At 41.8% G+C, this 24752-nt stretch overlaps 1 protein-coding gene and 1 non-coding gene across 2 annotated transcripts; both read right to left on the reverse strand.

Annotated features, from left to right (window-relative positions):
* Positions 1-1497: 1497 nt before the first annotated feature.
* LOC137323519 (galectin-8-like) lies at positions 1498-19826 on the reverse strand. The gene is made up of 5 exons (XM_067987068.1): positions 19694-19826; positions 14404-14492; positions 9334-9541; positions 6312-6443; positions 1498-1792 (listed from the first exon to the last, which is right to left on the reverse strand). The coding sequence occupies exons 1-4, from the start codon at positions 19718-19720 to the stop codon at positions 6324-6326; spliced, it is 444 nt and encodes a 147-aa protein (XP_067843169.1). The 5' UTR covers positions 19721-19826; the 3' UTR covers positions 1498-1792; positions 6312-6323.
* trnat-ugu (transfer RNA threonine (anticodon UGU)) lies at positions 9181-9254 on the reverse strand. The gene has a single exon. It is a non-coding gene; the product is annotated as a tRNA-Thr (tRNA).
* Positions 19827-24752: the final 4926 nt, after the last annotated feature.

A 24752-nucleotide genomic window follows, 5' to 3' on the forward strand; every position in this document is an offset into this window, starting at 1 on the left:
CTGCATAGGCCTCGCCCAAGCCCTGTAGGATGCTCCAGTTGGCAGGCAGGAGTGGGATTTCAGGTGTTGGGGGGGATACCACTAGGGACACAAAGGAATGATCCCCAGCACTCTGGTAAATGTTTGGGAGGGGTGAAGGAGGAGGTGAAGGGAAGTCCAGGGCAGGGGAGGCCCAAGGTTTCCTTGTGGGGCTCGGAGGAGCACTTCTGCTCCCCGTGGTCCACAAAGAATCAAAAACAGTTAAATTAACTTACTTCTATGGACCTCTTCTGCTTTGGCTTCTCTTGCTGCCAGGTTGGCCTGGCAGGGAAGCCACAATAGCAGCCTCGGGTTAAAATTGCAGTCGCGCCCTCTCCCTCTCGCCTGCTTAAAAGAGGTTATGACCGAACCTACGGGAAGGCAGCGGGATCAGTGGTGGGATCATTGCAGCCAGTTTCCGCTAGGCAGGTTGGGTTAAAATCGGCCCTAATGATCTATAGCTCAGAAGCATAATTTTTGCATTGATTTGAACCATTTTTATAAATATGGTGATCAAGTTTGGATGCAATATCCAAATACAATTGTTTACATTTGACTCTGTTCTATGGGCTCAGAACTTGTAGCTGTACAGACATATGTCCTTTGTTTCGGCAATTACTACGTGACAACTTGCAACACTGAAGTAAATCATCTCTTGTTATTTTATTTTATTTGCAGCTTTTAGTTGCAATACAAGACTACTTTGCCTGAATATTACACTTTAGGGATCCGAGCTAATGCTTCTGTAGATGTCTTTGAAAAGTATCACTTGCTTTTATAAAATTCTGCTTTTCCACACAGCTTGCTATCATCCACACAGTAAAATAACCTCACTGAAACTATTAATAAGTATATGACAAATGGTAAGTGTCCCAGGATGGATGCCTGAGGGCGTCCATCAGTTATAGCAGCTCGATTAGAACTATTTAATTGTTAACTACAGTATGCTTCAAATTATTTAGCTAATTCATCATCTAATTTATGATTTCCATCCTTGATCTTTAGAACTTTCACTTCAGCCACAAGTCTCTTGAGAGACTTTTTGAAAGTCAAGATACAGAGAGTCAATCACATTACCTCAGAGAATTCCACTAAGCCTATTAGGCATGACCTGCCTTTCATAAACCCACTTTGGCTTAGATATATTGCCTCCACTCTTGCCAGATCTCTTGAATTGCTTTCTTTGTAATAGACTAACATTTCTCCCATTACGGATGCTGACCTCACAAACGTATACTGTAATCTCTTCTATATTTCACGCCACTGACTTTTAAAACATTAGCCACTTTCCAGCTTTTTGGTTGTGTTTCTTTGAACAATAAATTTTGTAAATTTTCATCAGAGCACTCCCATTATTTAAGGGTCAGTTCAATTGCTGATTTCTGTTTTCTCTTTGAATTCGGATGTACCCCTTACTCTATTGTTAAGTATTTGATTTGAAAGCAATATCATAAATAAAAACGGAATGAATAAAGTCAATTTGTTGGAGAGGATATTATTTTAATAGTCCAACTGAAAGTCATGTAGGCTGAACACTGAAACTAAACAAAAGTAACTCTTCAACAGAACCCAACACAGCTCCTTTCCATTCCCCAATGTTTAAAATGAATCAATATCTATAGTGTAGGAAATGGATCTAAAGACATCACACAAACAAACAAATCTCCAAACATAAAAAGAATGAAATGCAGAAGCTAATAAATTGCTATTTTTACTCTTGACGTGTACTTCAACTTTGCTTTAGAAGTTTCATTCTGTTGCTTCATTAGCTGTCCTAAAAGGGATTTGGGGAAAAATATATATGATGCAATTAATGGTAATATAATAAATTACAAATACAGGCAGAGTTTAAAGACATTGTAATAAATTGAGTATAATACACTGGTTAATAGTAGTGTAATGAATTGGGTATATATGAAGATTTTAATGACAGTGATAATTGGATATATGTGCATGAGATTACTGGTAGTGTAATTAATTGGGTATACATTGTGTTTAACTTGATTGAGTTCTGTGATGAAGTAAGAGAGGGTTGATGAGTAGTGTGGTTGGTGTTGTGAATATGGACTTTCAAAAGGCATTTGATGAAATAACACATAATAGACTTGTTAGCAAAATTAAAGCCTAAAGGGACAATGGCAGCGTGGTTACAAAAGTGGCTAAAGGACAGAAAGCAGAGAGTAGTGGTGAACGGTTGTTTTTCAGACTGGAGGGAAGTATACAGTGTGTTCCCCAGGGGTCGGTATTAGGACCACTGCTCTTTTTGATATATATTAATGATCTGGATTTGGGTATAGAAGGTATAATTTCAAATGTTTGCAGATGACATGAAACTCGGAAATGTAGTAAACAATGTGGAGGATAGTAACAGATTTCAGGAGGACAAAGACAGACTGGTGAAATGGGCAGACACATGGCAGATGAAATTTAACAGAGAAGTGTGAAGTGATGCATTTTGGTAGGAAGAATGAGGAGAGGCAATATAAACTAAATGGTACAATTTTAAAGGGGGTGCAGGAACAGAGAGACCTGGGGGTGCACATACACAAATCTTTGACGGTGGCAGGATAAGTTGAGAAGGCTGTTAAAAAGCACTTGGGATCCTGGGCTTTATTAATAGAGGCAAAGAGTACAAAAGCAAGGAAGTTGTGTTAAATCTTTATAAAACACTGGAGTACTGTGTTCAATTCTGTGCACCGAACTTAGGATGTCAAGGCCTTAGAGAGGCTGCAGAGGAAATTTACTAGAATGGTACCAGGGATGAGGGACTTCAGTTATGTGGAGAGACTGGAGAAGCTGGGGTTGTTCTCCTTAGAACGGAGAAGGTTAAGGGGAGATTTGATAGAGGTGTTCAAAATCATGAACCGTTTTGATAGTGTAAATAAGGAGAAACTGTTTCCAGTGACAGAAGGGTCGGTAACCAGAGGATACAGATTTAAGGTGATCACCAAAAGAACCAGAGGCGACACAAGGAAACATTTTTTTAGGCAGCGAGTTGTTATGATCTAGAATGCACTGCCTGAAAGGGTGGTGGAAACAGATTCAATAGTAACTTTCAAAATACTTGAAGGGAAAAATGTGCAGGGCTATGGGGAAAGAGCAGGGGAATGGGACTAATTGGATAGCTCTTTCTAAGAGCCGGCACAGGCACGAGGGGCCGAATAGCCTCCTCCTATGCTGTACCTACTATGATAGATGCAGAGTTTTACAACAATGTAGTAAACTGATTGTAAATACAGTGTTTAATAGTGTAATAAATTGGGTATAAATGCATCAGATTAATGGTAGTGTAATAAATTGGATATAAATGCAGGCTCAGAAATTCCTGGGTTAGGGGAGGGTATAAATTGCCAATTGCACCTTTGCGGGGGCAAGAATTTTTGACGGGGCTGACCCCCGTCCCCTGACATATCTGGTCTCCTGCCGGCGGGACTCTTGCCCTTGTTCTGTCAGAAATGGTTAAATTAACAGAGCCTGGGATTTTTAAGGGGACAGCCTCCTCCAATTTTGGCAAGGGTAGATCTCCCCGCCACATTGGAGACTCAGGAATTGCCAGGCTGCACAGTTTAATATATAAATACAGCATAAATACAGAGGTAATGGTAGTGTCATAGATTGGTGTACATGGCATGAGATTAATGGTGGTGGAATAAATTGAATATAAATGCAGTGTTTAATTGCAATGAAATAAATTGGATATAAATGCAGTGTTTAATTGCAATGAAATAAATTGGATATAAATGCAGTGTTTAATTGCAATGAAATAAATTGGATATAAATGCAGTGTTTAATTGCAATGAAATAAATTGGATATAAATGCCGTGTTTAATTGCAATGAAATAAATTGGATATAAATGCAGTGTTTAATTGCAATGAAATAAATTGGATATAAATGCAGTGTTTAATTGCAATGAAATAAATTGGATATAAATGCAGTGTTTAATTACAATGAAATAAATTGGATATAAATGCAGTGTTTAATTACAATGAAATAAATTGGATATAAATGCAGTGTTTAATTGCAGTATAATAAATTGGATATACATGCACAGGTTAATAGTAGTACAATAAATTGGATATACATGCAGGAGATTAATGGTGGTGGAATAAATTGGAGATTGATTAGGGAATTATATTAAAGTTAGATATTACCATTTAAATTGTGGCATAATACATACTATGACAAAACGATTCCTCTACAAGTACATATAAAATATTCATAAATATATTTACAAAACACGAAGTGTGGATTAGTGGTTCGTATTCGGGCATGTTTTGTGGTTTTGGTTCTAGGAGAATTAACTTTTGGGTTTAACTAACATTCTTCCATGTGAAATCCCTTATGTTTCCAGATGGGAGCAGTCTTTCACCACATCTGCATTAATGCTCACACCGCAAATCTGGCCAGTAGTAACGTACCTCTAATAATGCTGGTTTCACATTTCTCAACTGGCTTAACAATCACTTAACTATATATGACTTCTGTTGATATTAGCCCAGCTGTAGAGTGCAAGTCCAGTGCATTATACCTCAACCATATATTTGGAAAGCTTGTTTCATGGACAGGGTTTTGTCCAAACTTTGTGAATGCGCTGCTCAAACAGAGAGAAGGGGGTAATTTTAACTTTTGGCGATAGTGTAAGATGAGCGATATCAGATCTGCCACCCGTCCTACACCGCTCCCGATATTCATTTCCGAAAATCAGGAGATGTGTATAATCAGCACCCAATCCGTTATCACCGTTTTACACTATTGTCAAAAGTTAAAATTACCCCCAAGCACCTTTCTGGTTAGTAGGCATCAACACCACCAAGGCCAGGTGCCAGCATGCCTGGCAATAAGGCATCAACTAGGCATCAACACCACTAAGGCCAGGTGCCAGCATGCCTGGCAATAAGGCATCAACACCACCAAGGCCAGGTGCCAGCATGCCTGGCAATAAGGCATCAACTAGGCATCAACACCACCAAGGCCAGGTGCCAGCATGCCTGGCAATAAGGCATCAACACCACCAAGGCCAGGTGCCAGCATGCCTGGCAATAAGGCATCAACTAGGCATCAACACCACCAAGGCCACGTGCCAGCACGCCTGGCAATAAGGCATCAACTAGGCATCAACACCACTAAGGCCAGGTGCCAGCATGTCTGACAATAAGGCATCAACGAGGCATCAGCATCAACGAGGCATCAACACCACCAAGGCCAGGTGCCAGCATGCCTGGCAATAAGGCATCAACACCACCAAGGCCAGGTGCCAGCGTACCTGGCAATAAATTGTCAACAGGGCAAACTCTATAAATTACTCCTCAATGTCACTACCCCTCAATCTCAAATAAGGCAGCAAGTTCAACAAATTGTGCAAAAGTACATAGCAAAGCCAACACTAATATTTAAAGACATAATTTCTCTCAGTGAAGCGTCTTGAAACGTAAAGTATATTAAATGCACTACATAACTGCAAATTGTTGTTGCTTCCTGATGCCACATGACATGAGCCCAATTTGATGTGACAGTTCAAATTAAAATGTAAATGAGCCACAAATAGTACAGATCCCACATATGGGGAAAACTCAATCTGGCTGTTATTGTGAATTCATATTTATGAGGAAAGCACAGCCTGTCCAATAAAGGCAGGTGACTCTCTGGAAATGGATAGAGAGGTGTTATATGTGGAAGAACTATGTACACCCACTGTCAATCGCACCTTCTGAAATGATGTGAATCAACTAGAATATATGATTTGGCGCAACAGGGATTGATTGGCTCATATTCTCCTGCAATTTACGTCTGCAATCCTCGACATATCCATGCACATCTGTGCACCTTCCTTTATCAGCAATATTTGTTAAGTCAGTATTTTACTTGTTCCAAACTAAGGCGGCTTACAATGCCAGAACCTTACATGGCACGGGAGGGGAAAGGTTTCAGTAGAAGACCATGCTGCCGTCAGATGCTCAGTTAGTTGAAATCCTTCTAGGAGTAGGTTCTAGCCCCTCCCTCAAGGGCAAGGCTCAACCTCGTAAAGGTATGTAACTGCCTACGCACATGCCTCTCACTAAGTGCAAACTGATAGTGCCGACTGAAATCAGCAATTAAAAGAAAACTGCACAAATAGAAATTTACTGGGAATCTATGGTTTACATAGAATAATTTCATGGCTTTTATATTCACTCACATCTGCAATGTTCATGAATTAAAAGCAGCTAGCATTACTTCTGTAAACCACGTGTCCCATAAATCTTTATTCACAACTTTCATTTAGTATTCATGGAATTACACAAGTTATATTTACCTTGTCTCAGTCTCAAAGTTTGAGAACATCAATACTTTCTACTTGTATATCTCCAAAAACTATGACAGTATCAGGCTTCCAATCTTCTAATCGGTGTGGATAGTCAAGGATGTGTCTACCATTCACGGACACCTAAATAAACAGTTTTAAAAAGATACATTAGCTCTAGAAAAAGCCAGTGAAAGGTATGTCTAAAGCAGTATACTAAAGATAGCATTACAATAAATAGCAACAATTTACAATAAATTGTAGCTTCGGATAATGAAGTGGAGATGCCGGTGATGGACTGTGGTTGACAATTGTAAACAATTTTACAACACCAAGTTATAGTCCAGCAATTTTATTTTAAATTCACAAGCTTTCGGAGGCTACCTCCTTCCACATCGTTCACCTGAGGAAGGAGGTCGCCTCCGAAAGCTTGTGAATTTAAAATAAAATTGCTGGACTATAACTTGGTGTTGTAAAATTGTTTACAATCGGATAATGAAGAGAGAGATGTCAATGATTGGAGCAAAATACTTTTCCACTTTTGGCATCCATTTTCAGCGTGAATGGCAACCAGGTCAAACATAACACACGCCACATTTATGAGCTTTGCTGCCTTTCGAGAAATACTCATAGTTTAGAAAAATCTTGGGCAGAATTTTTCAGAAATACCACACACTGCCTCAGAGACACCAGTTCAGGACACACACCTTAACGTTTGTAACCTGTCTTTTCTCTTTACAAATGCTGAAACACCTGCCGTGTATTTCCAGCATTTGCAGCTTTGTACTTTTATCTCGGGAGAATTATCTTGGGTGCAGCCAATAAGGCTATTTAAGCAGTAAATGTGGGCTATTTATTTGCCATTACTGCTCCAGCTCTTAAGTACAGTGTATTTTGTCAGCTTCTTAGTTTAGCGTTGTCATTAAGTTAAATCACCCAATGGAATAGTGGATGTAACTATACAAATTAAACACCTTAACAAAAGACACTAAACCACCTGACCTTTGATAACAGGTCAGAGGCAATATAAACTAAATGGTACAATTTTAAAGGGGGTCCAGGAACAGAGAGACCTTGAGGTGTATGTACACAAATCTTTGAAGGTGGCAGGACAAGTTGAGAAGGCTGTTAAAAAAGCATATGGACTCCTTGGCTTTATAAATAGGTTTCCACATTCACCTGAGGAAGGAGGAAGCCTCCGAAAGCTTGTGAATTTCAAATAAAATTGCTGGACTATAACTTGGTGTTGTAAAATTGTTTACAATTTATAAATAGAGGCATAGAATACAAAAGCAAGGAAGTTATGCTAAACCTTTATAAAACACTGGTTAAGCCCCAGTTGGACTATTGTGGCCAATTCTGGGCACCACACTTTAGGAAGGATGCCAAGGCCTCAGAAAGGGTGCAGGGGAGATTTGCTAGAATGGTACCAGGGATGAAAGAGCCGGCATAGGCACGATGGGCCGAATGGCCTCCTATGTTGTATCATTCTGTGGTTCTATGATTTCACCTGGTCCTAACAGAAGAAAGTGGACCAATGATGCATACTCAGCTCGTACTAATTCTTCTTACCTAGCTGCTTCATTCAGATCAGAAAGCAATTTCTAGGCCTCCCTTATGAATCAAATCCTTAATACACCCATAACTGATATAAGCTGACGGTACTGGAGCAACTTCTCGGTGCAAGAGGAGCCCTGAAAAGGCAGATCACCCTATGGATAACTATTTGACCTCCAGCTGGCACTTCCACAGTGACATGATTGCTGGCAAAAACCCACATCCTACCATTCTGAGTGCTGCAGGTTGGTACTCCACCATGCCATCCTGCATTTGGATGTACACATATTTAGGGGGGTGGTGAACTGGTTAGTGAGGAGAGAGATGTTAATGATAGGAGTAAAATACTTTTCCACTTTTGGCATCCAGTGTCAGCATGAACGGCAACCAAGTCAAACATAACACACGCCACATTTATGAGCTTTGCTGCCTTTGGAGAAAAATTCATAGTTTAAGGAAATGGGTAAATGCAGACAATTATTATCATAGATCATAGAAGTTACAACATGGAAACAGGCCCTTCGGCCCAACATGTCCATGTCGCCCAGTTTATACCACTAAGCTAGTCCCAATTGCCTGCACTTGGCCCATATCCCTCTATACCCATCTTACCCATGTAACTGTCCAAATGCTTTTTAAAAGACAAAATTGTACCCGCCTCTACTACTGCCTCTGGCAGCTCGTTCCAGACACTCACCACCCTTTGAGTGAAAAAATTGCCCCTCTGGACCCTTTTGTATCTCTCCCCTCTCACCTTAAATCTATGCCCCCTCGTTATAGACTCCCCTACCTTTGGGAAAAGATTTTGACTATCGACCTTATCTATGCCCCTCATTATTTTATAGACTTCTATAAGATCACCCCTTAACCTCCTACTCTCCAGGGAAAAAAGTCCCAGTCTGTCTAACCTCTCCCTGTAAGTCAAACCATCAAGTCCCGGTAGCATCCTAGTAAATCTTTTCTGCACTCTTTCTAGTTTAATAATATCCTTTCTATAATAGGGTGACCAGAACTGTACACAGTACTCCAAGTGTGGCCTCACCAATGCCCTGTACAACTTCAACAAGACATCCCAACTCCTGCATTCAATGTTCTGACCAATGAAACCAAGCATGCCGAATGCCTTCTTCACCACCCTATCCACCTGTGACTCCACTTTCAAGGAGCTATGAATCTGTACTCCTAGATCTCTTTGTTCTATAACTCTCCCCAACGCCCTACCATTAACGGAGTAGGTCCTGGCCCGATTCGATCTACCAAAATGCATCACCTCACATTTATCTAAATTAAACTCCATCTGCCATTCATCGGCCTAAGTTACACAAGGCACTGCTGGGAGTTGAACTCAGGATCACCTGTTTACAAAACAGACGCTTTAACCAACTAAGCCACAGCACCAATCCAGGCTGTTGCTCTCATTTAGTTTTTTTCTCATAAAACAAGTCACAGATTATTTATAAGATCGGTAAGACAGTACCTGGAAAGAGTTGTTCCACACCATAAATACCAGCTTAAATGGAGAATCTCTGGAAGCAATTTTTTCATACTTCTCACCCTGGAATCCCCAGCCATCGGGTCCCCGAGAATTAAAGATAACTTTTTCGAGTTCCTCTTTAAAACGGGGATTGAAATGGAATAAAATGTCTGCATCAGGATGGTCGCCCCTCTGAAAATTAACATCGAATCTAAAGAAAAGACATTTTTGATAAGAGGTAACAATGTTATCAACTACAAAGCATTGTAATAAATAATTGACATTAGTAACAGGCAGCTGCTGCGGTTAGTAGCAATGAAAATCGGTGACCTTGCTAAACCTTATGCAGCATGGAAATGGACGACTGACTAGCTTCTTGATATCAAATGTATGTGGACTAGGGAAAACATGCCACATGTTTGATAGTCTCGTGATCAGGACTTTTATCACATATGTTAATGAGCCTTAACAGTTCTCAACCTTCCCTCACTAGCTCACATATACTCCCCTTTATGCCTGATTAGTGACTGAAACTTCAGTTTTATTTAAACAAATGCAAAAGGTTGGTCAGGAATGAAACAAAATAATTCAATGTATACCAATGTTTAATAAAGCTTGGTCAAAAAGATGGGTTTTGTGGGGTTCAAAATCCCTTTAACAAAAGACATTTGAAGGCGTTAACTGTGTCCCTTTTAAATAAAGACATTTGAAAACCTGTAAACACAGTAATATAGTAAACTGTGTTCTCGCAAATCCTGTTTTTCCTCAATGACGTTGATGGCATTGGAGAAGTGTGAGTTTTGGGATCGAAGACCTTGTACTCCGGATAGATATCTAGATTATTAAATATATAAGCTAGATGGATAATATTGAGCTTAAAGTGTTGTCAGGCTTTCAAAACACAACCCTTGCAACAAAGCATGGGGTAAAGTAAGAAAAGGCAACAAGGGCATACATTAAAGGCTTCGGATTGGGAAAGCAATGATGGGTGTAAAAAAAGCATGGGTCTCTCATTCCTATCTGGTAATCTGTTCAAAGAACTGGGATTTGTAAAACATCAAATAGTATTGAATCCAGCATATGGTCAAATGGTATAAGGAATGGATTTGAAACTATTGAAGAAATCAAAATTGGAGACGTAAGGACTATTAAGAATGTCTATGCATAGAAATGTAAGGGGCTATCTCTGCATGAAAGGCCATAAACAGAGACAGTAAAGGGGCCTTTTACATTCCATGGTTCGAGCACATGGTCTTTTCAACATCAAAGGGTCTCCAGTCACATGATCAAAGCCTAAACTGTCAATCATTGAAGTACGTTAATGATTGAGGCATAGCAACAGGGAGCGATTGAACAAAAAGAATGACCCTCCCCAATCCTACAACCTATTGGTAAAAACAATACAAAAGGAAGACTTTGAGCAAAGAACAGCCTCTTCACCACACGGTGATCACAAGGAAAGCACACTGCAGTTGAACATCGCGGAAGAGAAGGACCTCGTGGGCTGAAGAGCTGAAATACTCTCAGGCCTCACTTAGCAAAATCCTTGGTTTGAAGGTTGTATATGTATTAATGATTTGCCTGATGTGTGTATGCATTGTTAAATCATTACACAATAATGTAATTATTACATGTACAACGGAAATTTATAGAGGAAAGTCGTATGTATGGTTTGATTTTGCTTCATGAATGCTCGTAGAAATTACAACATCATTAAATAATTACTTTTGATTAATGAAACTACCGTGAGTGAGTGTTACTTTAAGAACATAAGAAATAGGAGCAGGAGTAGGCCATACGGCCCCTCAAGCCTATTCCGCCATTCAATAAGATCATGGCTGATCTTTGACCTCAACTCCACTTTCCCACCCAATCCCCATGTCCCTTGATTCCCTTAGAGTCCAAAATTCTATCAATCTCATCGACTGAGCATCCACAGCCCTCTGGGGTAGAGAATTCCAATTTCTTTGCTTGGCTATTCGTCCAGTTCCAAGAATTACAGGAAATAAGTTCTGAGAAGTTTTTAAAGATGGAGAGACAGTGGAGAGTATAGGTAGCAGTTCCACAAATTGAAGCCAAGACAGCTGAAGTCTCTGGTACCAATGGTGGAGTGAAGAGAGGGGCCAGAGTCAGAGGCCTGCAGGGTGCTACAAGAAGTTGCAGACACTGGGTAAAACTGGAGGTAGTTGAAGATGAGGATTGTGTATTTAACGGGGACGACTTTCCACAGAACCCCCCCAAAAAACGGCATAAGCACCTGCAGTCTTTTTGCTGGACAGGATGTAGAGTTTGAACCTCACCTGTCAAAAATGGCACAAAGGTTTTGCATGGTCTTGTTCGGCCTGAGCGAGTGGTCAGAGAGGGGGATGGAGTCAATAGTAATTGAGCAGAGTTGATAGTGGAAGGTGAAAATTATGGCTTTGGTCTTCCCATTTTGCTAAAGGAAGTTGTGGCTAATCCATGACATGATATTGGACAGGCAGTTTGACAGCACGGAGGTGAACATGGAGTCAAGAGAGGTGATCATGGGATTGAGAATTGGGTGCCAATGGCATACATGTGGAAGCTGACCCCTGTTGTTGCTGAGGATGAGGAAGAATGGAAGCCAAGGAGAGTTGCATCTGGGACTTACCACGTGATGGTGTAAGGGTGAGAACAGAAGTTATTGCTGAAGAATCCTTGCTACATTTGGATTGGTAGGACTGGACCCGCACAAGGGCAGTCCCATGGAGTTAGGACAGCGGAAGAGCGGTTTCTGAAGAAAGATAGTGTGGTTGACTATTTTAAATGCTGTGGAGTAGTTGATGCAAACAAGGAGATACAATACACCGTGGTCACAGTGACAGGTGATGTCATTCATGACATGGGAAAAGGACAGAAACTGGATTGGAGAGATTTGAATAGGAAGTTTTGGGAGAAATGAGCATGAAGCCAGGAAAGGGGGTTGGAGATGGGTCAGTAGTTGGAGAAATGATTTGATGGTGGGTTTTTTAGGAAGGGTAATAATGGTAGTTTTTAAAGGGGGTATGATACCTGAAGAACAGAAGCCATTAACAATGTCGGCTGGCAAAGGGACCAAGAGGTGAAATTGAATGATCAGGTCTTTGGTGGGGAGGAAGTCAAAGGAGCAGAAGGTGGCTCTCATAGAAGAGATGAGCATGGAGAGAGCCTGAGACAGATAAGGAAAAAAACTGATGGGGGAGCGGGAATGTAATGGGTGGAAAACTGGGGGAAGGTCAGGAGAGGAAACAGCAGAGGCAGCTAAATGAATCGTGTTAACTTTACAAATTAAGAAATTTATACGTTCTTTGCACTTGGTATAGGAGTTGAGGGTGGACAAGATGGAGTAAAAAAGTTTTGAGGAAGTGGTTAGTCATGAAGAAAATGAATCTAGGTTGTAATATAATAAATATAATTATACTGTGCAATTTTTACAAATGTGAAACATAAAGTGAGGAAGAAAGCTGTAGACCGCAGGAAGCTATTAATGGACTGGTCAGGTGGGCAGAAAAGTGACAAATGGAATTCAATCCAGAGAAGTGTGAGGTAATGCATCTGGGGAGAGCAAACAAGGCAAGAGAATACACATAAATGGGAGGATACTGAGAGGTGTAGAGGAACAAAGGGACCTTGGAGTGCATGTCCACAGATCCCTGAAAGTAGCAGGACAAGTAGAGAAGGTGGTTAAAAAGGCACACGGGATACTTTCTTTTATTAGCTGAGGCATAGAATATAAGAGCAGGGAGGTTATGCTAGAATTGTATAAAACATTGGTTAGGCCACAGCTTGAGTACTGCACACAGTTCTGGTCAACGCATTACAGGAAAGATGTGATTGTACTAGAAAGGATACAGAGGAGATTTACAAGTATGTTCCCAGGGCTGGAGAATTTTAGCTATGAAGAAAGATTGGATAGGCTGGGGTTGTTTTCTTTGCAACAAAGGAGGCTGAGGGGAGATTTAATTGAGGTATATAAAATTATGAGGGGACTAGATAGAGTGGATAGGGAGGACCTATTTCGTTTAGCAGAGGGGTCAGTGACCAGGGGGCATAGATTTAAAGTAATTGATAGAAGGATTAGAGGGGAGCTGAGGAGAAATGTTTTCACCCAGAGGGTGGTAAGGGTCAGGAACTCACTGCCTGAAAGGGTGGTAGAGGCAGAAACCCTCAACTCATTTAAAAAGTACTTGGACGTGCACTTGAAGTGCCGTAACCTACAGGGCTATGGACCATGTGCTGGAAAGTGGGATTAAGCTGGATAGCTCTTTTTTTGGCCGACATGGACACGATGGGCCGAATGGCCACCTTCTGTGCCGTAACTTTCTATGAATCTATGATAAAGCTGAAAATCACAAATTATTAAAATGCTGTGGTCTGGGAACTATTCTTTCTCCTATTTCTATCCCAACTTGGTGGATTTTCAAGATACTGGCCAATTCCCTCCAGAGATAAAATGTATTAACGTGTCCTTTGTGCTTCCAACACTCCTCACTAAAAAAGTATCTAAAAATATCAATAAAAACAGAAAATGCTGGAAATACTCAGCAGGTCAGGCAGCATCTGTGGAGAGAGAAACAGAGTTAACGTTTCAGGTCGATGATCTTTCGTCAGAACTGGAAAAGGTAAAGATTTAACCATTCTTAATCAAGTGCAGAGCCAGGGGAGGGGAGGGGAGGAAAGAACAAAAGGGAAGGTCTGTGATAGGGTCGAGGGCAGGAGTGTACATTTATTCTAAAACTAAATACTTCATACCTTACTTGTGGTACAATTGAATGTTCCCAATTTATCTGGAATGTATTCCAGACACAAGGATGATTTATACAATTCACTTACACCCAACAGTGTTCATAAGATTACTGGGACAAATTTTGTAATCAACACCTAAATGGTGATTCCTCTGTTTACAATATTTAAAACTAAGCAGTCACCTTAAAAAAAATTCCATGAAATGTTTCTTTGAAAATTAATACAAGATCACCCATTTGAAAATTTTAGGAATATATAATTTCTTTACTTCTCAAAATGCTATCATTGGATAATAAAAATTAATTTGGGCATATATGGTCATGTTACCTGAGAGGATCATCAGTCAACTTTGCTTTAATAACTACTATTGACTCTTCACGTAATTCTTCATCAAATTTTGCAGTACAAGGAACAATCTGAAATTTAAGATGTACAACATGTAAACAGATATATGTTGGATATATGATTAAATCGCTTTTGACACAGTCAGAATCATGATTAAACACCAGGACCAACTCCTAATCTATTCTGTGTTTCTGGGAATCCTTGGACCATACTATTCCCTTCAGACAAAATGCTTAAAAAAAGATGGATCAGGATATTCTAGGGTGATAGTAAAGTAAAAACACATCTGGCAGTAAACATTGTTGAAGAAGTGTCTGTAAATTCTTTTAAAGGGCAATTGGACAGTTCCTTTAAGAAGAGGGATAATAAAGGGTATGAGGAGGAAGCAAGAGAGTAGAATTAGATGTTTCAGATGGGGAAAGAAAACTGGCGCAGATTTGATGGACCAACTGGCTTGTATTCTGTTTTATTGAATGATATGATTCTATCTGCATTTTGAGAGAAATAGAAAGAAAGGCAATTAATTGAAAAATTCTATATATCATACCTAAATTAGAATAACAGTGATGTGTTTCTTATTAAAATAAGTAAAGCATTTGAAGATCTACATAGAATAAAGATCATCTACCTTGTAGAGCCATCTTCGTTCTTTTAAGAAGCATTCTTCAAATACCACCTAAGTGACCTGGCTGCAGACCACATTCTGCTGGGAAAAACACAAGGGAAAATCTCCCTCTAAGATGTTTTGTGATGTCATGACATCGGAGGCTTCCCAATGGAATTCTTTCTACTTTTGCGTGGTATATAAGGACCATACAGACTTATTCTTCAGCTTTAGTTCATTTTCAGTTAAAGCATCTCCTGGGAAAGACAATATACCAATTACCTGCATTCCTATGAAGGGATGGTTATTTGGCAATGTAGAGGATGCTCCTTAGAATAACAAAAAAAAACTCCCTACAGTTAGGTAATCTTTCTTTCTCCTAAATTTGGATTCTCCATACATTGTTAGAGACTGACTAAAAGTAGCACCTCAAGGCAAGAAAGCGAGACGTTTTGGCAAGGGAATAGAGGCTGCAGCTGCCAAGACAGGTCTGCTAAATGAAATATCATCCACGGCTGGTAGAAGGATTTGATGTGGTCTAAGTAACAAAAAGAGAGCCCTAGAGGGATCCTCATGGTGAAATCTTTTTCTGACTCAGATTTATGAGCAGGGGGATAAAAGGAAGAGATTCTGATTTTTTTTTTGGCCTAAATGAAATTGGGAAATCACCTTTAGTAGGAAAGCCGGGTATGTCCAAAGCATTAGAAGAGTGGTGCAGTGTATTAGAAAATCGTATTTGACCTCTGAGACCCGAGATCAACTCCAGTGTCGAGTGGATATTAGCCCACAGCAAATAAAAATGCGCAGTAATTCGGCATTAATTGTTAAATTTCAGTCAGAGGCCATAGGATGGCTGATGCAGGCACTGAAGAAATGTTACACTGGTGCAGTAGTGGCTCCTCTTCTCAATTTGGAGCTGAGGCCTGTTGTTGGGGCAAGGGAGTTTTACACTGCATCTAACCTATGCTATATCTGACCTGCAAGTGTCAACACCACCTGCACGTTCCCCTCCAAGTCACACACCATCCCGACTTGGAAATATATCGCCGTTCCTTCATTGTCGCTGGGTCAAAATCCTGGAACTCCCTTCCTAACAGCACTGTGGGAGAACCGTCACCACACGGACTGCAGCGGTTCAAGAAGGCGGCTCACCACCACCTTCTCGAGGGCAATTAGGGATGGGCAATAAATGCCGGCCTTGCCAGCGACGCCCACATCCCGTGAACGAATAAAAAAAAAACTGTGTCCCCAAAATGGAAAGTGTTTTGAGTATCTAGTACAAATCTGCCTTCTCTTGACGAGCACATTAACAATGTCTGATTCATGACTGAATCTTACTCACCCTACATGCAACAGAGCAACCAACAATTAAAATATGTCACGTTGTGCCCACTGGTTATGCAAAGCATCCAGTTTTTGCCATTGAAGTCTTTAATTTTGATAGTTCTGGTTTCAGCTCATCAAGCTAGTGGGATCAGAGCACTTTTTGATCAGCCCTATTTAATATGGCACTCTAATCAAGTTGTTCTTGGGACTCACCTGCGTTTTCTACAAAAAGTCACTTCCCATTTCCACATAGGTAAGGAATTACATGCGTAGAAATTACAAAAAGGAAACAGGACACTCAGCCCAACTAGTCTGTTTATCGTCCACACGAGCAGTACTCCTAATCCCATGTGCCCACCCTGTCCTCGTATCCCTTTATCCTCCTTTAGTTCAACCACTTATCTAACCTATTAAATGATGTCATGGTCTTTACGTTCCACAGCATCACAACTTCTTCACAAACTGCAGGTTAAAAAAACTCTGGATACTTCTGGCGTTCTGTCTTACTCCAGATACTACAAATGTTTGTCTCATATGGTCAATTTCAAAGGATTGCAAAATAGATAGTGACATGCATTTTCCATTGCCTCCATGGCAGGAAACCCAATGGCTCAATGAAAGGTAATTCTAATTGTTCCACAGCTGCTACGACAGCAATCTAAAAACAGCCATTACTCAGTTGGTAGCACTCTCGCCTGAGTCAGAAGGTTGTGGGTTCAAGTCCCATTCTGGGGACTTGAGCAAAAAATCTAGTGCAGTACTGAGGGAGTGCTGCACTGTCACCTTTTGAGACGTTAAATTGAGGTCCTATCTGCCCCCTCAGGTGGACATGTTAGATTCCATGGCGTTATTTCAAATGAGCAGGAGTTCTCCCTGGTGACCTGGCCAATATTTATCCCCTCAATCAACATCGTTAAAACAGATTATCTGGTCATTTATCTCATTGCTGTTTGTGGGATCTTGCTGTGTGCAAATTGACTGCTGCAATTCCTACATTACAATAGTGATTACACTTCAAAAAGTATTTTATTGCTTGTAAAACGCTTTGGGACATTCTGAGGTTGTGAAAGGGGCTACAGACAATGCAAGTTCTTTCCTCTTCTTTCTTTGGTATGTGAGTACAAGTTCTTGTTGTTGTAGTTTCCAACCATGTCTGGGGGATGCTGACTAAAGAAGAAAGATTGTATATCTTGATCATCCTTTTGAACATTAGTTTACTTTAGATTAGTTTAGGCTTCAGATGAGATAGCGATGAAGCGGGAGAGTGCGGTCAGCATCAACCAAAGCTATGAAGTCAAAAATGTTATTAGGGCTGTCATCCATAACATGGTTTCCCCAGAACGTGAATCAGGACAGAATCCGATTCCGGCAGTGCCATTAGAAGAAAATAGTGAATTTCACTTTATCGCATGATCACTCTCCACTGATTATGTGATAACCGTTAACTTTTCAAAGACAGAAACGTCATCCATAAATTGGATGAAGTCCTCGCCATTAAAAATGGTCCCTGTCGACTCTTCATCGAAAAAACGATGTGCGACATTTACCCCTCGACCAACACCACAAGAAAACAGAACAACTAGTTAATCAGAGAATCACACAACACAGGAGGCCATTCGGCCCATCATGCCTGTGCCGGCCGGCTCTTTGACAGAGCTATCCAATTAATCCCACTCGACCCCTGCCCTTTCCCCAGAGCCCTCCAATTTTTTTCCTTTTCAAGTATTTCTCCAATTCCCTTTTGAAAGTTATTATTGAATCTGCTTCCACCGCCCTTTCAGGCCGTGCATTCCAAATCATAACTCACTGCGTTTAAAAAAAAATTCTCCTCATCTCCCCTCGGGTTCTTTTGCAAATGACCTTAAATCTGTGTCCTCTGGTTACCGACCCTCCTGCCAGTGGGAAACCGTTTCTCTTTATTTACGCCATCGAAACCATCTCGGGGAGTTGTTTTGTTTGGTTGTTTTTGCAGTGCGCGTGAAATTGGTTGTAAGCATCCGCCAACGCAAGAACAGTGATTCCATTTCCAAGCCAATCCATTAGATTATGAAGTGCTTTTGGCAAGGCGATAACCCTCTTTTAAGCTGGTTTAACAAAGGGCGTTGAATTGGGGCCCAAAAAGGAACAGGATCCCGACAAATGCATTACCAATGACCTCTTTGACCGAGCTTTTGGTCACCGGTCCTAATATCTCCTTTTAAGTGGCTCGGTGTCAAAAGCTGTTTGATTACCATTCCTGTGGAGCGCCTTGGGACGTTTTTACTATGTTAAAGGCGCTGTATAAATGTAATCATGAGTATATTCAGGACTGAGATCGATAGATTTTTGGACAAGATCAGCCGCGATCTTGCTGAATGGCGCAGCAGGCTCGAGGGGCCATATGGCCTATTCTTGTTCCTATTTCTGATGTTCTGAGGTTTTTTTTATTCGTTCATGGGACGTGGGCGTCGCTGGCAAGGCCAGCGTTTATTGCCCATCCCTAATTGCCCTTGAGAAGGTGGTGGTGAGCCGCCTTCTTGAACCGCTGCAGTCTGTGTGGTGAAGGTTCTCCCACAGTGCTGTTAGGAAGGGAGTTCCAGGATTTTGACCCAGTGAAGATGAAGGAACGGCGATATATTTCCAAGTCGGGATGGCGTGTGACTTGGAGGGGAACGTTCAGGTGGTGTTGTTCCCATGTGCCTGGTGCCCTTGTCCTTCTAGGTGGTAGAGGTCGCGGGTTTGGGAGGTGCTGTCGAAGAAGCCTTGGCGAGTTGCTGCAGTGCATCCTGTGGATGGTGCACACTGCAGCCACAGTGCGCCGGTGGTGAAGGGAGTGAATGTTTAGGGTGGTGGATGGGGTGCCAATCAAGCGGGCTGCTTTGTCCTGGATGGTGTCGAGCTTCTTGAGCGTTGTTGGAGCTGCACTCATCCAGGCAAGTGGAGAGTATTCCATCACACTCCTGACTTGTGCCTTGTAGATGGTGGAAAGGCTTTGGGGAGTCAGGAGGTGAGTCACTCACCGCAGAATACCCAGCCTCTGACCTGCTCTCGTAGCCACAGCATACCAGAGGAAATGATAACCCTCGCCCCACTTCAAAAAGAAAATGCTGTAAAAACTTACTGACTTAAAACTTTATTCCAAATATCATTGAACATATACTAAATCTCAAAAAAAAATTATATATTTATTTTTGCCAAAAAAAACCCCGATAAACTATGAAGTGCTTTTGGCAAGGTGGTCTTTTAAACTGTTTTAACAAAGGGTGTTGAATTGGGGCCCAAAAAGGAACTGGACCCCAACAAATGGATCACCAATGACCTCGTCTTACATTTTTTTAAAAATTACATTTTTTTTTTACCTACCGGGTGGTGAAGCTTTAGTATATTCATTATTTTTGCTTTGTAAAGAAGAAAAGCTCCAGGAATATCTGCGAAGTAAGATGTTAATGAGAGAAAGAGAGAGAGAGGAAAATGCCGGACTGTTGTTTGGGGATGGTGGGAGGGGGGGGGGGGGGGAAGAAAGAGTGAGGTTGATAAATGGCGGCCGGTCATCGAGACACGTGACTTCGCCCCTTCACCCTTCTCCGTCCGCCTTACGTTGCCAGCGGGAGCTGGAGGCGCGAGTGTGGGGGAGGGGGGGGGCGGGGCTTTCCCAACGGCTTTCCCGCCCACCCCCATTGATCGCTGATCGCGAGCTGCCTTCCTCGCGCTCTTCCCTCATTCATCTTTTTCTTTTCCCGCCTTCCGGACGGTCGTTGAGCGCTCGTGGCAAACCGCCGCCATTTTTTTGTTTGCCTCTTTCAATTTAAGCGCGCTCCCCCTTTCTTTATTTGAATTTTAACGGTCACCTTTTTTTTTTCTCTCTTTCCAGCAATAATAATAACGCAATTTTTAATTCTTTTAACCAAAAAATGCTTCCACGTTCAAAAACTCAAATAGCATTTGAAAGAACCCAAGTTTTTTTTAACACTCCAAAAGTAAAAGGGGACACAGTTTCACCCACAATCTTCAATTCCAAATTCAAAGGGGAATTGGATGAATACTTAGTATCACGGTAGGTTCGGCACAGGAGGAGGCCATTTGGCCCATCGTGCCCGTGCCGGCTCTTTGTAAGAGCTGTCCAATTAGTCCCATTCCCCTGCTCTTTCCCCATAGCCCTGTACATTGTTTCCCTTCAAGTATTTATCCAATTCCCTTTTGAAAGTTACTATTGAATCTGCTTCCACCGCCCTTTCAGGCAGCGCATTCCAGATCATTACAACTCGCTGTGTAAAATAATGTTTCCTCATGTCGCCTCTGGCACTTTTGCCGGTCACCTTAAATATGTGTTCTCTGGTGACCGACCCTTCTGCTACGGGAAATAGTTTCTCTTTATTTACCGTTCATGATTTTGAACATTTCTTATCAAATCTTCTCTGTTCTAAGGTGAACAACCCCAGCTGCTCCAGTCACTCCACGTAACTGAAGTCCCTCATCCCTGGTGCCATTCTAGTAAATCTCTTCTGCATCCTCTGTAAGGCCTTGACATCCTTCCTAAAGTGTGGTGCACAGAATTGGACACAATACTCCAACTGAGGCATAGAGTACAAAAGCAAGAAAGTTTCTTGCTTTTGTACTCTATGCCTCTATTAATAAAGCCCAGCATCGTATATGCCTTTTTAACAGTCTTCTCAACTTGTGCTGCCACCTTCAAAGATTTGAGTGTGTGCACCCCAGGTCTCCCTGTTCCTGCACCCCTTTCAAATCGTACCATTTTGCCTCTCCTCATCTTCCTACCAAAATGCATCACTTCACACTTCTCTGCATTAAATTTCATCTGCCATATGTCTGCCCATTTCACCAGTCTGACAATGTCCTGCTGAAGTCTGTTCCTATCCTTCACATTGTTTACTACATTTCCAAGTTTCATACTTGATGGGAAAAAATTTGCAGGGCTATAGGGAAAGAGCAGGGGGAGTGGAGCTAATTGGATAGCTCTTTCAAAGAGCTAGCACAGGCACGAAGGGCTGAATGGCCTCCTCCTGTGGCTGTATCTACTGTGATACTATGATGCTATGATACAGGGGGAAGGGAGGGAACAGATGGCACGTATGGGTCAACGTGTTTAAGAGGGGAAAACATTTCCAAGGGATGCGGGTAATATTCAACAGGAATTTGTGTCTCTGGTGTTATTAGTGCAAAAAGAAACCCCTGCTACCAACTGAGGTTAAATACACAAGAAATTACACACACACACACACACACACACACACACATATATATATATATATAATGGTAGAAAGTGAGAAGAAATAATTAAAATAATTTTCTCTTTCAGCGAGTCTGAACAAGATCAGGCTGCACCAAACAGCTGGCCACAGAGTATGTGCAACGAAAGGGGTCGAATATGCCATCGTACACTGAAGAAAAAAACCACCAGCCCTTGTCCCTGCCTTTTTCCTGCAGGCCAATATTTTTGTGGCTTCATTTCTGCACCATTACTTTTAGATTCGGCTGCAACATGTAAACTCGGGCTGATTTCACTGCGCGAGACAAACTCAGGCGCAATACACAAAGCACTTTTCTCTCAGATTGGAACATAGGAACAGGAGTAGGCCATTCAGCCCCTCGAGCCTGTTCCACCATTCAATTAGATCATGGCTGATCTGTATCTTAACTCCATCTACCCGTCTCGGTTCAGTAACCTTTAATACCCTTGCCTAACAAAAACCTTTCAATCTCCGTTTTGAAATTTTCAATTGACCCTCAGCCTGAACAGCTTTTTGGGGGAGAGAGTTCCAGATTTCCACTACCCTTTGTGTGAAGAAGTGCTTCCTGACATCGCCCCTGAACGGCTTGGCTCTAATTTTAAGGTTAAGCCCCCTTGTTCTGGACTCCCCCACCAGGGGAGAAAGGGTAGATAGAGAGAAACTATCAACTACCTTTGATCATCTTAAATGCCGGCAGCTTCCATTCTGAGAGACTCTCGGACAATCGGGAGGGTTGTTAAGCTTTGTTGTGTTCTAAGCTTGGTCCTAACTCAAGTCCTACACATAAGATTCTTGAGCCACTTACTAGGGAAGAGTAGCTCAGGTGATTTCCTGTTGCCTCCCCCATGGTTTATTATCTTCGGTGTACCTTCTCCTAAGTGGACTGTGACCAAGGCTAAAGAGCCCCACCTACCCTTTATGATATGGGGGGGGGGGCCAGCACCCACAGATGCAAGTACACCCACTAGATCTCAATCCAGTATTCAGAGGCGATGCACTGACCTACGCTCGCTGAGGCTGACTAGAGTGGGGCCCAAACTCAACCCTTGTGTCTGAGAAGCAGGAATACTACCACTGAGCCAACGGTCACTCCATCAAGACGCGAGTACCCCACTGGATGTCAACCCAGTATTTAGAAACCATATTCTAATCTCCACTCACCGGGGCTGTCTAATGTGGGGCTTGAACCTTTCACCTTCTGACTCAGAGCCAGAAATGCTATCACTAAACCAAAGGCTCATTCCAAAATCACCGCAGGCATCCGAAAACGGATTTCAGTTCAGTGTAATGTTTTTTTTTAACCTAGTGTCCATGAGAAGGTACTGTGTCAATTTTGGTCCCTTCACATGGTGGGTGATTTAGAGGTCCTGATAAAGGCTCAGAGGAGGGCCACTAGACTGATACTTAGTTTAAAGGCTTTTAGTAGCCATAACAGTGCTGGGTCTTTTTAGTCTAGAAAAGCGTAGACTGTGTGGAGATTTTATTGAGGTCTTTATAATAATGAAGGGATTAGACCCTGTCCAAGCGGACTCTGTCCACAGCTAAATTCAGGAAATTGGACATGAATTTCTGGTCACCCTATTATAGAAAGGATATTATTAAACTAGAAAGAGTGCAGAAAAGATTTGCTAGGATGCTACCGGGACTTGATGGTTTGACTTATAGGGAGAGGTTGGATAGGCTGAGACTTTTTTCCCTGGAGAGTAGGAGGTTTAGGGGTGATCTTATAGAAGTCTATAAAATAATGAGGGGCATAGATAAGGTAGATAGTCAAAATCTTTTCCCAAAGGTAGGGGAGTCTATAACGAGGGGACATAGATTTAAGGTGAGAGGGGAGAGATACACAAGGGTCCAGAGGGGCAATTTTTTCACTCAAAGGGTGGTGAGTGTCTGGAACGAGCTGCCAGAGGCAGTGGTAGAGGCGGGTACAATTTTGTCTTTTAAAAAGCATTTGGACAGTTACATGGGTAAGATGGGTATAGAGGGATATGGGCCAAGTGCAGGCAACTGGGACTAGCTTAGTGGTATAAACTGGGCGACATGGACATGTTGGGCCGAAGGGCCTGTTTCCATGTTGTAACTTCTATGATTCTATAATTTAGATTTGAGGTTAGGATCAGATCAGCCATGATCTTATTGAATGGTGGAACAGGCTCGAGGGGCTGATTGGCCTACTCCTGCTCCTATTTCTTATGTTCTTGTATTCTTACAGTCTATTTGTGTTAGGTTAGGGAGCACCGGGGATGCATAGAAGTTACATAAACATAAAACAGGATTAGATGTCAAGTTTTTCTTTTTGCAAAGAGTCATCAACCTCTGGATCAACTTGTTTGCTCGTACAGTGAAAACAGATTCACTGCAAGTGTTCAAAAGGGAGCCGGACAAGTTTTAGCTATGGCCAATATCGCAGCTTACAAAAGGAAGTTGGAGCATTGGGCAATGTTCTTCCTGGTCACAGATCTCCTTGTTTCGATCGCCTTCAAGGATCGAAAAAGAATTCCCCAGATTTTTTTCCTCCTGAATTGGCCTAGGGTTTTGTTCTTTGTATTTTCGTTTGCCACTCCCAGGAGATTGTGTGTGTGTGTGTATGTGTGTGTGTTGGGGGGTAGGGGGGGGTGATGGGACTCAGTTGTACCGTGATAACATGGGACAGGCTCCATGGACAAACTGGTCTTTACCTGTCCATCATTTTCGTATGTTCATACGAGTCCACGGTTTCATTCCATTGATTACTGCCCAGGCGCTAAAGCTGAAACTCTGCCCCCTGGTCTTCCTCATACTTTGAATGAAGTTCTTCATCTTCCATATACAAACTGAATATAACAGGGGAAAAATATTTGGTAAAATTGCAAAAACACGATGAAGGGCAAGGGCCATAAAGCAGGACACCACCAAGGTCGAAAAGGATAAAAGGGAAATTGAGATAAATCGGGATGTAGTAACTAGGTTATAGAAGTCTATAAAATAATGAGGGGCATAGATAAGGTAGATAGTCAAAATCTTTTCCCAAAGGTAGGGGAGTCTATAACGAGGGGGCATAGATTTAAGGTGAGAGGGGAGAGATACAAAAGGGTCCAGAGGGGCAATTTTTTCACTCAAAGGGTGGTGAGTGTCTGGAACGAGCTGCCAGAGGCAGTGGTAGAGGCGGGTACAATTTTGTCTTTTAAAAAGCA

Source organism: Heptranchias perlo, chromosome 7, assembly GCF_035084215.1.
Source record: "Heptranchias perlo isolate sHepPer1 chromosome 7, sHepPer1.hap1, whole genome shotgun sequence".
Taxonomy (NCBI): domain Eukaryota; kingdom Metazoa; phylum Chordata; class Chondrichthyes; order Hexanchiformes; family Hexanchidae; genus Heptranchias; species Heptranchias perlo.